At 41.5% G+C, this 14,051-nt stretch overlaps 1 protein-coding gene across 1 annotated transcript in view; it reads left to right on the forward strand.

Moving 5' to 3' along the window:
• The window catches only part of INPP5F (inositol polyphosphate-5-phosphatase F), a 48,349-nt gene that overhangs the window by 10,693 nt on the left and 23,605 nt on the right, over positions 1–14,051 (forward strand). Inside the window, exons 2-3 of the mRNA XM_056849939.1 lie at positions 7,009–7,089; positions 13,486–13,622. Coding sequence (XP_056705917.1) covers positions 7,009–7,089; positions 13,486–13,622 — 218 coding nt within the window. The remainder of the gene's footprint in view (positions 1–7,008; positions 7,090–13,485; positions 13,623–14,051) is intronic.

Raw genomic sequence — 14,051 nt, forward strand, 5'->3', positions numbered from 1 at the left:
TCAGTGGTTGACATCAGAATTGACGTTTTTTGTTTTCTTAGTCTGAAAAGTGACTCCACTTAAACAGAATGACATACATATTTAGTGTTCTTGGAATTCCTTTTTGTGTAACATCAGAATTTTGGATAGCGTTTAGTGTTTTTCTCTGCAAGATAATCTTAAATATCTTAAACATTTTAAATTAAGGTTTTAAAGTTCAGCTTCATTTGAAAATGGGGTCAGTCTCCTAGGAGCTCTAAAGGCTCTTTTGCTTCTTGTAGCTTCTCCAGGATGTGATATGAACTTTCAGCCGTTTCCAATATTTTGGCTGGTGATGTTTTATCCTTCTGCTTGTTTTGGAAGCTGGTGTATACATTCAGTTGCTGTTGTATTCCAGGTAAAAGTTCCATCTTTTGATAGCTGAGACAGTACAGTTAAAGTTTGAAAACCTACCTTCTTAGGTTATGTTTATTCACTTGTGTGATGCATTTTTCCAAAAAGTATAAGGGAAATAATGGGAGTGTCTTCTCTGAATAGTAGCAGGAGTTTTTTAGGACATTTTCTGTACCATAAGGAAACATATATTAAAAGAAACTTGTTCTTGCAAAAACAGGAGAATCCCTGTTCCTGTGAAGGTTCTTGTATATTGTATAATCTTGTATATTGCCAACTTGCTTTCATGACATACCATTCTTGCTTGTGCTCAGCTGTGAATATGATGTTAAAAAATGAGTTTGGTCTACAAAGTTGTTCCTTTCCAGTACTCAGATATTTACTTCTTACTACTTTGCTGGACCCCTAATTTGCTAAATTCTAGGACATCTAAATCTTTTATCTTGACCATCTAGTTTGGTGTCCTTTTGGTAGTTACCTTCCAGCCTTGCTATCTAAATTAAGGTATTGGGGATTGAAGTTGGGACCTTCTGTTTGTGAAGACGCTGGCCTCAAGCTGAATCATGGCCCATTCCCATGCACAAGTAGCCAAACTAGAAACCAGGCTGCCCACATTAGAAAACTACACTTTAGACCACATTGTCAAAGGAAATAGGTTCTTAATGAAAGCGTTATCTTCTAGTAAATATTAATATGGATATGTATTTTAAAATCCCTAATGTACATTAAATCAAAGAGGGAATATATATTTGGTTCCAGTGTATGATAGCTAGTGAATATAAAGGGAAATAGTCCTGTTATTGTATGATAGTGTTAAGTTTGTTTATTCTGTTTGGTCTTGGAGAGACATGAGGTTAATCACTGGCTTTTATTTTCCCAAGTGGGAGGATAACATTTTCCCTTCTTTCCAGAGGACTGTGGTGCAACTTTAGATGACACATTATGTAAAAAATGCATACCAGAGACCTTTCCATCATGGCCTGTTTAACCCCACTCCCCCCCCCATTTTTTGTTTGGTTCTGGAAAATGTCAAAGCTTTCATTCTGTCCTGTTTTTGGTTGGTCCTAATAATTGTGTTGTGGATTTTTCTGTGGACCAATGCAGGTACATATAACCTGTTCGCAATTTTTGGACAGTTGCTTGTGGGTGGTCTCAGATGTGATTTTTCTCTTCACTTCCCCCCTCCCCGCAATGAAATTTAATTCCCCATGTAGCAGGGCTAGGCTGAGGCTTCTGATACTGCAACATTTCCACCAAGCAGTTATTCTGCAGCTTGATGGAAGCATCAAGCATAACGTGTTGGATTCCGCCAGACAACTTGTACTGTTGGTTACTGCGAAAGACCTGATGAAGAACACCCAAATGTCTGAATTCAGCCTAGATCCATAATATACTTAGCACGTATATTGGCAGTTACTGCATTGTCCTGAGCTTTCTGCATACTCAGGGTATGATCATGCTGCACGTTGATTTGGATATATAGTTATATACACAGAGAACTGGTTGGACAGTGCCGGCATGCATACTTCAGTGGTATGTCATACTGTATTGTGATTATGAAGTCTGAGCAGCTCATGTTTATAGAACATAAACTATTTTATAGAGTTATTTTCCCATTTGAAAGCTGGAATCAAGCTTAAAAAATAAAGCTGAAGGTAGATATTGGAAAAGAGGTTTTAGATTGCTGCGTTAGGAATTTGGATCTTGAGGGGTTTCCCATCGTCATGTCTCTCCTGGCCATAGCGAGAAGGGCAGTTGTTGAGAGTTATGAGAAAAGAAAATGGAACACTCTCCTTGTCGAAATCTGTTACCCACTTTCATCTGGTCCTTATAACAGCAAAAAGCAGAGATGCATCCTACTGCTTCCTGTGGGTTCTGCTGCTTTGTAGCTGGGTCAAAAGTGAAGTTGCAAACCTTGTTTTATGAAAGCTTATGATTACATGCTCTAGACCAGCACTTTTCAGGAGAAAAAGCACTAATTTTCACCTAGCACCTATATACCAAACCAAATGACAGTAGTATTTTTCTTTCCAATCTCTTCATGGAGCACTAGGAGATGTTTCATGGAGCACCAAGTGCTCTGTGGAGCACAGTTTGGGAACCACTGAACTAGACTTTAAAAATACGTAAATAGTGAGCCTTTGTGATTCAGCCTGTAGAGCAAAACGAGGATTCTCAGTTTCCCTGTTGTCCCACTGCTGGTCCAAACGACCTCTGCATTTGCAGAGGTGAAATCCACATGGGAGTTTTCTGCATACTTTATCTCCCTCAGCTGTCCTTTCTCTGCATTTTTCTCATGCCACTACAGGGCTTTTTGAACTTTTTAAAAAACTGGCAATGAATACTTTTCGTACTCTCCTGAACCAGGCCTTTTTCTTGTTGTTGGATTTTATCCCTCTTTATCAATAATAAATCCATCCAGATGAAGAGTTGTGCACCACCGCACCACCCACACCCTCCTTCTATATTACTTAATATCAGTTTCACTGTCCCCTTTAAGTGTGTGAGGTGATGTGGCTTTGTTGTCTGTAGTGTGTCTACTTTGACAAATACAGAGGATTTTTAAATCCTGAAATAGAGAGCACATCCACTACAAATCCAGATGCCCTTTCCCTTGGGTCCTACAGAGTGTGTCGTGGGTAATCTGGGTTGAGGATGACATGGGAGTCATATATAACAAAGCAAATAAGTTTATTTGGTTGGCAAGTGTGGTAATTCCTTCCCAATTCATCCTGCTAGCTGACACAAGAGCTGGGAGATGCATTATACTTAAGAGTAGAGGTGTACATTTGGATATGCTGAACCAAAAAAAGAGGCATTATTTCAATGGAGTGGAAAAGGCAAATCCGAAAAAGCTTTTGTGTGTGGATTTTTCCAGATTTTCCAGATCCATTTTACCTTAAGGGAATCTTTGCGGGGCTCTGGGGAGGCCGTGTTTTGAGATAGAGGCACCAAATTTCCAGCATCACTTCAGGGGACTCTCCTGAGAAGAACCCCCCAAGTTTGCTAAAGTATTGGGTCAGGGAGTCCAGTTTTATCTGCCCCCATTTTTTTCTGTTTGGGGCCCCATAAAATTGGACCCCCTGTCCCAGTCTTCACCAAACCTGGGGGTTTGTGTAAGAAGAGTCACCAGCACCTATGCTGCACATGTGGTGTTTCTATCTTGAAAAACAACCCCCACAGAACCCCGCAAAGATCCCCCATTGACATAACGTTGAGCTATGTCAGAGGTGAGGATCACGGAGAGAAGATTTTCCCAGCATAAGGAAACCATTGGGAAGTCTTTGGGGGCTCAGGGTGTGTGTGGTTTTTTGAGATACAGACACCACATTTGCAGCATGGCTATTGATGACTCTCCTTACAAGAACGCCCCCCCAAGTTCGGTGAAGATTGGGTCAGGGGTCCAATTTTATGGGGCCACATCTTTTCCATTGGAAACTGTGGAGAATGGATGGGGGCACCCTGAACCAATCTTTACCAATCTTAGGGGTTCTTCTAAGGAGAGTCACCTGAAGCTACTCTGATCCCCCCCTCACTTCAGCGTTCTATTAAGCCTTTCAAATCCAACAGGAAGCCAAGCCTTATTCATTCTTAAACTCTTTTTCTGTTAAAGTTGTGCTGATGTTTATGAATTTCAATGGCTTCTCTGTGCAATCTGACAAAATAGTTGGTACCATTGAAATTCATAAACATCAGCACAACTTTAACAGAAAAAGAGTTTAAGAATGAATATGGCTTGGCTTCCTGTTCTGTGTGACCGTGGTCTTGCTATCTTCTTTCCTGACGTTTCGCCAGCAGCTGTGGCAGGCATCTTCAGAGGAGTAACACTGAAGGACAGTGTCTCTCAGTGTCAAGTGTGTAGGAAGAGTAATATATAGTCAGAAAGGGGTTGGGTTTGAGCTGAATCATTGTCCTGCAAAAAGTATCAAAGGTAGTGGTTAAGAGTGGTTGTTTGGAGTGGTGGACTCTAATCTGGAGAACCGGGCTTGATTCCCCACTCCTCCACATGAGCAGCGGATACTAATATGGTGAACCGGGTTGGTTTCCCCTCTCCTACACATGAAGCCATCTGGGTGACCTTGGGCTAGTCATAGTTCTATTAAGAGCTCTCTCAGCCCCACCTACCTTACAGGGTGTTTGTTGTGGGGAAGGGAAGGTGATTGTAAGCCGGTTTGATTCTGCCTTAAGTGGTAGAGAAAGTCTGCATATAAAAACCAACTCTTTTTCTAGTATTTAGATCACATATCACAGTATGGGGAGATAAACCCACATACACAGCCTGGTTAAAGTCAAACCAAGGGGCTGGAAAGAGGAGAAGAAGAGCATGAGGAAGGTTCAGAGACCAGGCCAGCAGCTAGAATCACTAAGGATGTAAGCCATCTGTCCTCAGCCATAAGCCTGGCAGACCATATCTGTCTTAACAGGCCCTTCAGAACTGAGAAAGATCTGTTAGGGCCCAGGTCTCCTTAGACATAGTTTCCCCAGGTAGGGGCCACTATCGAAAAGGCTGTGGCCCTGGTTGAGGATAGCCAGATGGACTTTTGGGGCAGGAATTACCAGGGGATTGTCCGAAGAAGAGCGCAAGACTCTCTAGGGGTGTGTAAGAGTTCATTGCTGCCTTCCTTTGTCTGTAGCATTTTCCCGTCCATTGCAGCGAAGGGCAAAGTCAGCATAGCTCCATGCACATCAAAGCACATGCAAAGGTCATTAGTTTTACTGCAAATGATATAAAAGTCTGGCTGATTTATTATCCAGTAAAACAGGCCCGTGCAGTTTATTCCCCGTGCAGCCCACTAACCACATAAGACATCCTGCCAGGAGCTTGAGTTGGATCCAGTGTGGTGCATTTCGAGGCTATGATGCGGCTATGGAGATCAAAATAGTTAAACAGCCAGTGGTGCAAATGGGGAAGATATTTTGTCATTTAGGTAAACAAAAAAAATCCCTATGTGTTTCTAAAGCTGCTTCAGAGGAATTTGTAACGAGGAATCTTTTTCTGATCTTGCATTCTTGCTTTAAAGGACATTGGAAAAACTAGCAGGTTAATCGTATTTTCTTTAATAGAAAACAAGAAAAAGATTCTTAATGTTATGCCAGAACTTGCCTACTGCGGGGCATGTTACCTTATCTCTTCTGCATTCAGAAGATTTTTCTTTCTCCTCTTTATATGCAATCATAGGAGTGGAACAAGCTCTTACTGTTTTTAATTGGTTGTTATTTTTAATAGTTGTTTTTTAATCCTTGTTAACTGTACACTTGATTTTTTTTTAAAAAAAACATTTTTGCAGACTGGTAATTAACTTTTATAGTATACCGTATATACACGCGTATAAGCCGAGTTTTTCAGCCCAGAAAAGGGCTGAAAAAGCCGAACTCGGCTTATACGCTGGTCAATACGGTAGAGGGGGGAGGAGGGAGGGGGGAACTTACCGCCATCACCGCCGCCATCGCTGCCAGGCCCGCGCTCCTTTCCCCGGCTGGCAGCGGCCTTCCTGGGCCGGCAGGAGGCCCCTGCAGGCCGGGCTGCCGCCGCCCACGTACCTTCCTCCGGCCGGCAGTGGCCTGGAGAGGCCTCCTGCCAGCCCAGGAAGGCCGCGCCGCTGCCGCCAATTCGCCGCCTCTCCCGGTGAGTAGGGGGTTCAGGGGCTCTTCCCCCTCCCCCCCTTGGATGTCTCTGGGGTCGGGGTGGGTCAGGAGGGCCCAGGAGGCCGGCGGGAGGGCGACCTGGGGCAGGGGGGAGATCATCCCTGCGCTCTAAAATGGCTGCCGCCATTTTAAAGCGCAGCATTGCCAGTAAAGGGAATTTCTTATTGACCCTCGGCTTATACGCGGGTCAATAAGAAATTCCCTTTTCTGGCCTCAAATTTGGGGGGTCGGCTTATACTCGGGTCGGCTTATACCCGAGTATTTATGGTAATTTCCGTTATGGGAGTCTTCTCTTATAATTGAGCATTATATTACAGATTCCCCCAAAGAAGCTTTATTGTGAAATGCGTAGGCAATTTTTGACCTGAATAATAAAATATTCTTCCTCATTTGTACCGTTGGCTTTTTGCCTTTTTTTTTTGTCTCTGACTGGTGCAGTCCTTCTGTTTTCTTTGTGCCCGTGGCTCACAACCTTCTTTGGGACCCTCAAGAGTGAGATCTCAGGCTGCTGCAGGAAGAGGGAGCCAAGACAGTTGCACTCAGGATATGTGCCTGCAGAGACACTGTGCTGGATATATGGGTTGTTTTACTTAGTGGCACAGGTTGTGCAGGCCTCAACTAAGTAGTCCGTCTGTTTGGATCGATTTGTGCAAGCTCCCATTCTAGGCTTGATGCTTTTAAATGCATATATGCTGTACCATAACCAATAGTAATGAGAGTACTCTTAATCTGGTCATCTTAATGTAATCGTTCAAATGTATGTGTAAAAGTGAAAATGACTTAACTACTAAATGAATCTACCATTTAAACTAGATACACTAATGTCAGAAAATGAGAACATACCTTTCTATAAGAGATGAATGAGAAAATGCTTATTAAAACACATTATACAAATTGTGGCATATTTAAATTTGCCTGATTTGAGTTAGTCATGACTGTGGTTTACATAATTCCATGTTTTTATTCGTAACTGTTGTTTTCTCCCCTCAGCTACTGACCTTCTCCTTGCTTGGAATCCAATATGTCTTGGGCTGATAGAGGGAGTTATTGGAAAAGTTCAGCTTCATACAGGTATGGAACAATTAAAATATTTTACCTTGGCACAGTGGCTTTTAAGGTAGAATTGAAAATGCTTTTTTGCTTCTAGGAAAAACAAAGTCCTGCCAAATCTTCACTGCCCTAGATTGATGGGATTGAAATGGCCATTGTCAGCAACTCTGACAAATGAACAGGCCACATCAGTTAGTCTAATTAGTATGACGGTGTTCGGATCTGATTATAAAATAATTTCCTCTGTACATAGTTCATTCATATCAGAAATTATGTTTGCACGATGTTTCATAGATAGGGAGGTTATGGCGTCCTCAAGTACATAAAGACACAGAGGAAGTATCCATAGGCAGGATTTAAAAATAGAGACATTTCTTTTAGCCAGAGACCTTGATCTGAGAGTGGTAAATGACATGCTATAAATAAAAGGGGTCCAAAAACAGCCAGCCTTAGAGGAAGGAGGAATTTTCTTTGATTGTGAACATCCCTAAAGGCTTTTTTAATGTAGTATCCTCAAACTTTATGCCGATACAGCAAAAGTTAAGCAAGGTCAGCTTTATTAATGGAATAGCGTCAGAAATGGTACTGAAGACTCACCTGGTGCACACTGAAATATTTCATGTGAGACCACATGAAATGCAAATTGATACGCAGTTAATGGTCAAAGCCACAAAGTACAATTTTTAGTTCTGCTAGGGAAAAAAAACTTCTCATAGCACTAGCTTTTATTTCAAAATAAAGTGACGGTGTTAGTTCTGTAATAGAACAAAGATGGCTATGGTGCTGTGCATGTTGCTCAAGACTGTTTGTGAATCCTGGCATTCTGTCATTGAATTGAGTTGTCATACAGGCAATAAAACAGAAGTCCTATCGCACCTAAAAGATTTAAAAAAAATATTCCACAAGTCTGATATAAAACCCCCCCATAACAGTCAGAATCTAGTGGAGAAAATTTGTCTCTCTTGAAATACAGTTGCTAATCCGAAAGTCAACTGTTCTCAAAAAAACAAAGCACCCCCCTCTCCCCAAGTTGTGAATTGGTGCTTAGCTTCTTGATTAATTCTGTCTCTCATTTGGGCCTAAACAGAAACTTGGGTTTACTTTAATTTCTAAAAGCTCAATTGGACCCACTTTTAAAACACTATGGTTGGCTCTTCTTAACATCTTCTATCATCCTGTAACCCTTTACTAATGTCAGGTAATTTTTCTTACTCTTCAGACTGCTTCTTCCTTGGACTAGTCCTGTTTATCCTACTTCATTATACTGTGCTTATCTGTGCCCAGTGAGAGGCTGGAACTTCTGACCTAACTCACCATCCATTAGGTGTAATAACCAAATTTGTTTCAGTCCCTTGCACAGGGAAAGATTTGACAGGATTCAAACCGAGCCTTTCTCTGCTCCAGCTCCTTCCTTCCTTTTCCCCTTCTCTGATTTGTTGTAAAATCTTCAAAATGATTTTCTGCCAATAAGAATCTGAAGAAGTTTGCTCTAACTCATGAAAGCTAATGCTGGAATAAATTTATAAATAAAGTATTAACTCATCACTGATGTTTGCTGGAGGAAAACAAATCTGTTCTTGATATTGATATGCTATCATTCTGTTAGGCATTACTTAGGAATTAGTATTCTGTACTAGTTTCCCCATCATTCAGTGTTCCCTGTGCTGTTTCAGGAAACTTCTACAAACAAACCTGGATGTTTTCTCAGACTGGCAGAAATACCCACCATACCCTTTTATGCACCCTCCTTTGCAGATGTTTTGATGCACATAGGGGGAACCCATGGCTGTTAAGTGTATGAGATGGGACCTTTGGGAAGTGGCAGTCTTATTTCATCCATGCTTTTCTGCTTCTCCTACCTTTCCCCCTGCTTCTCCAGTCTTTTGTTCTGCCTGTTACTTTTCCCACCTCCCTTTGTAGATCCCTGTTTTCCTTTTCTTTGCTACGTTTCTTTCTGCTTCATTTTCCATCCCTTCCTGGCTCCCTCCACCTCAACATCCCATCATTGCCCTGCTCCCACTTGCTCTCCTTCCTTATACTTTCATTGCTTGCTTTTCCTACCCCTTTCCCTCCCAGCGTATGGAGAATGATTTTCCCAATGTGTTGAAGAGGGCTGTAAGTCCAGCAGCAAATTCCAGGGTGCGTTCCATCCAAGCAGTGTTATGTTGGGGTTTCAGAAGGAGGACCCTCCTCCCCCTTATTAATGATTTTGGGACATTCTTTCACCACCTGACAGATATTAAGTTATACCCCACAGTCTGTTTAATAATCCTAGCTTTTATATAAAAATCTCAAGTAGTGTTTTGTAAAGATAAGGTTAGGAGGCACTGGTTTTCAGTGTTAGTTTGTTACCCTGATTAGTTTGTTTGTTTGCTTGTTTGAATGAAATTCTCTGAATAGTTGAGTTATTTCTAGTATCACTTAAACGGTATATTGGATTACATGTCTGTTATGGCCCAAAGTTTGATAAATTGCTGTGTAAGTGGGCTTTCCTGCTCACTATATAAGTGGGCTTTTCTGCTATCTGATTTAGCCAGTTATTCTTTTGCAAACAGAATAGATTTATGAGTGACTGGACACAACTGTCTAAAAAGTAGGATAGAACCATAATAATTTTGGATAAGCAAGGCTTGTACCATGTATTCTTTTCTTAGAAAAGTAATGCAGGTGACATTTAGCCTTCTTTTGCTTCTGTAATGAAGATGTTGCAAGAATGTATTAACCTCATAGAGGGGGAAGGGAGGAAAAAAAGCTTTTCCCATGTCCTTGGAGCAGTAAGTATCTCTAGTTGAAAAGAGAATAGTTACATAACATGCTATGTGACTAGTTAGGAGACTGTCTGAAACTCTTGGATTAATAGTGGAGTCAGAACAATTGAACAGAATGACATGATAGATTGAACTTGTAGAATTCTGATCTTGTACCACTGTAGGTCTTAGTTTTGAATGCTTCCCCTTGTAAAAAGCCCCTTCAAGTACCAAACTAGTACACCAGGGAGAGAGGCTGCATTCCTAAGAACACTTACTTGAGAGTGACCCCCATTGAATAAAATAGGACTTCTGAGTAGATAATGTTGCCTTCTCCTTGATGACCTTTACTATACACATGACGTTTTTTGTGCATGTGTGTTAAAATAGGACTCCCACATGTAATTAAGTTCTATATTTTGGAATTCCATTGTATTGACCTGGGCATTCATTCTGCATAGTATATAGAATGGTGTACTGTCGGTTTCATTTTGTATGTATATTTCCCATTTTTCCCGTTTTAATAAGGGAATTTCCAGACTGCATTGCCTTACAATTTTCTGTAGCTACTAATGGTGACAACAGAGATACTACTTTTCAGGTTTGTTTGTATTGTATGTAAATATGTGTGTTTCTGAGGTCGGGTATTACGGAAGGAAAACATTTTTATGTCTGTTCTATGCCTGCCTCAATACAGTTGGATGACACCTCAGTTTTGTGCATACCAGCACATACTCTATCAGATAAAAGGCTACAAATAATATCTGTTGTAGTCTTGACCTGTAGCTTAATTTTTGTGCACTGAACACTTTGAACACAGAAGCTAAGGCACTTAGCACTGGAGTAACTGCAGGCATTGGTTGAAAGCGATCCTTGGCTTAAATGTAGTATCTGATCAAACTTTTATAAGCAGTCTCAGTGTGTTGTGTCCAAGTTAACAACCATGCTGCGTTGCTGCTGTGCTGAAAGCAGATTAGCAGCTATTGGTTCTTTGGGAAGCTGAGCTGGAAATATCGCTTTACTCCTTTGCGTAACGGAGCTCTGTAGCAATTTTTAGTAAGACAATTATTGAGCTTTGATATTATGCTTGATTCATAATCAAGAGCACAGGCTGTAAATACATAAAAGGCTTCTTAGCAACCTGGAAGTATAGGAGAAAAATTGCTTTCAGGATGCTGAATGAGTTTCAAAGGCCTTCATATTTGCCTATGTTTATTAGTAACTGGCTTGGCTTTGCGAAGTTGTGAACAGCACTGTGCATTACTTTTGTAACAATGCATGGTTATTTCTAAAAAGAGCTGTGAAGGTTTTTTTTTTTTTTAAATCATAATAGAATCAGGACTAACATGCCATGGATGCTAAGGAATGGTTAATTTATTCATCATCTCTTTAAGATAGAAAATAAGTTTATCTCAGTTGAGAGTTGCTGATTGTATATGACTTAAAAGCAAACCATCCAACCCCACCCACCAGAAGACCTAGTTTTCTATAAAAGTTTTTTAAAAACACCATGTCGCTTGATATACAAATCAGGCTAGATACAAAAATTCTGCTCCAACTCTCATCCTGTGTACCTAGCGTATTGTAAGCATTCTCCCCAGATGTTTACAGCTTCCAGAGAGAAAGATGCCTGAAAGATGTGTGCTCCATCCACTAGATAACACCTTCCAGTTTGGTTTCTTTTGTCTTTCTAGTGCAGCACTGAACATTATTTTTGAGTTACGATATAAAATTGTTGTGAACTGCCTCTTGAAGAGGCTGACCTAGAATGCCTTAGTAGAAAAGGGCAAGAGTCCAGTAGCAACTTAAAAACTAACACAAATATTTTCTGGTAGGGTATGAGCTTTCTTGAGCCACAGCTCACTTCTTCAGAATGCCTCAGTGCAAGCAAAGAGATGCTGTTCACTTCCCTGCTAGTAAGCTGCAGGACTGCTGGGCCTATATAAACCGTTTGGAAATGGGCCAGGACAATCCTGGGGTAAATGGACAAGAAACAGCTTCAGCTAAGCGTTGCTGTATTCCTTTCTTTTCAACCCAAGTTCCCTGGTGGGTGTGCTGGCTGCTCCCAGGGCTACCTCATACTATGGGTGGGAGGTGATGGATGTTTTCTGCAAGGGTCATGTCTAGAGTTGCCAGGTCCCGCTTCATTACCGGTGGGAGATTTTTGGGGCGGTGCCTGAGGAGGGTGGGGTTTGGGGAGGGACTTCAATGCCATAGAGTCCAATTGCCAAAGCGGCCATTTTCTCCAGGAGAACTGATCTCTATCGGCTGGAGTTCAGTTGTAATAGCAGGAGATCTCCAGCTACTACCTGGAGGTTGGCAATCCTAGTCATGTCTGTTTCTGTCAGTCCCCAGTCCCTTGTGTGCATGGTTGGTGTGTGTGTGCGGAGCAGCTAACAACCACAGGGCCCATAGATGGCTGAGGAAGCAGGATTGGGCGGTGGGGGGGGGAGTGAGAGAGAAAAAGCTGTTCCACTTTCAGCTCTGATCCGATAGGATCAGAAAGTTAAGTTGGAGAGAACCTGTAGTTCCGATAGGATCAGAAAGTTCTGTTAGGATCAGAAAGTTAAGTTGGAGAGAACCTGTAGTTAGGAAGCTTTGGATGTTGCAGAATCTGCTTTGAGTGTGGGAGTTAATGTTTCTTCTTCTAACCCAATCTTCTTCTAACCCATTAAGACCATTGTTCCTTACCCCCTTTTCCCTTTCTATGTATTACCCCAAAACCTAATAAAATATTTTTTAAAAAATGTATGGAGACAGGATTTGTGCTTGGAGGGGAAGGCCGAAAATGGTCTCTCGGGAGACTTTGCATGTCTCAGCTGCTGTCTTTTGTGACAAGGCAGGCTAGCATAGTGAATGCTTCAGGAAGAGACTATCACTGTCTCAAAGCGCAGTTTTGAAGGAAACTGGCTAAAGATTTGTACTTTTGGGGTGGGACTCAGATTTATACTGCGAGTTTCCTAATGTTGAGGGAAGGCCAGTATTCACCTGAAGAATAGAAGCTTGGCTGATAACTGTCCACGCAGGAATTGATGACTGAAATGTTAAAACTTAATGAGCCCAGCAAAAGCACTGTTACCTGTAAATTGTTTTCAGGCCTCTTTCCTGAACAAGTTTGTTTCTCCTATTGTTTGTAGTGAATAAAAATTAACAATTTTAATCCTATTTCCCTGCTGTCTCATATGAAATAGCTGCATTTAGAAGGCCACCCAGATTCAGTCTGTCAGTAGAAAGTTGGGGTGAAGATGACCCTGGTCAAACCACGCAGCATATTACCTCCATTTAAACAGCGTTTAAAGCCTGCCCTTCACAGGGGGCAGTGGTGAAAGAGGACACATTCTTCTTGTCTAGCACTTGTCAGGGAACTTTGGGGCCTGGAGCAGTCTGCCAGGGCAATTTTAGTTTCCCAGTAGCCCAGGCTAGCCTGATCTCGTCAGATCTCAGAATCTAAGCAGGGTCGACCCTGGCAAGTATTTGGATGGGAGACCTCCAAGGAATACCAGGGTCATGTCACAGAGGTAGACAGTAGAACCTCTGAACGCCTCTGGCCTTGAAAACCCCACCAGGGGTCCCCATAAGTCAGATGTGAGTTGATAGCAGAAAATAAACTTAGAATTCATGAGAAGTACTTCCATCTGCTGTGGTACTAGTAGATGTGGGTTTCTTACAGACCTGCCATGGTGGCTGCTTCTTGTTCGCCAAAAAGTAGTGGTTGGCAAGCTTCCAGGAGATCATGAAGTATGCAAGATAACAAAGATTGCAGCAATACCGCTTTCAGAAGCAGAACCTCAGGACCTGGAGTTGGAGGTAAGATTATTCTGAAACAGTTAATTAATTAGAGAATGTGTGCAAAACGATAGTTAAATAACGGGGAGCCATGGCCCAACTTATATACCATGCAGGTATATAGAAATTATTCAGACCTCTGGAATAAAACCCACTTCTGTCTCCGGCTTTGACATCTTTTATGCATGGTTATCAAATGGATCCAGAATAAATTAGTCCTGTGCCTAATTACACTTGTGTAAGTGTCTTAAGTTATTGCAATTACAGCTACTGTTATGATTGTTATTTGTAAAGGCTGTTTAACTACGTTTGTTAACTGTTCTGAGAAGAAAAATGCAAATACGTATTTGAGTGAGTTTCATGTAAAATGTAAATGTCCAGATTAAAACACTGCTGATGTATCGTTTCTTTCATACATTCACTGACATATCATTATGGTAGCTAATTCTG

This window comes from Euleptes europaea, chromosome 5 (genome assembly GCF_029931775.1).
Source record: "Euleptes europaea isolate rEulEur1 chromosome 5, rEulEur1.hap1, whole genome shotgun sequence".
In the NCBI taxonomy this organism is placed as follows: domain Eukaryota; kingdom Metazoa; phylum Chordata; class Lepidosauria; order Squamata; family Sphaerodactylidae; genus Euleptes; species Euleptes europaea.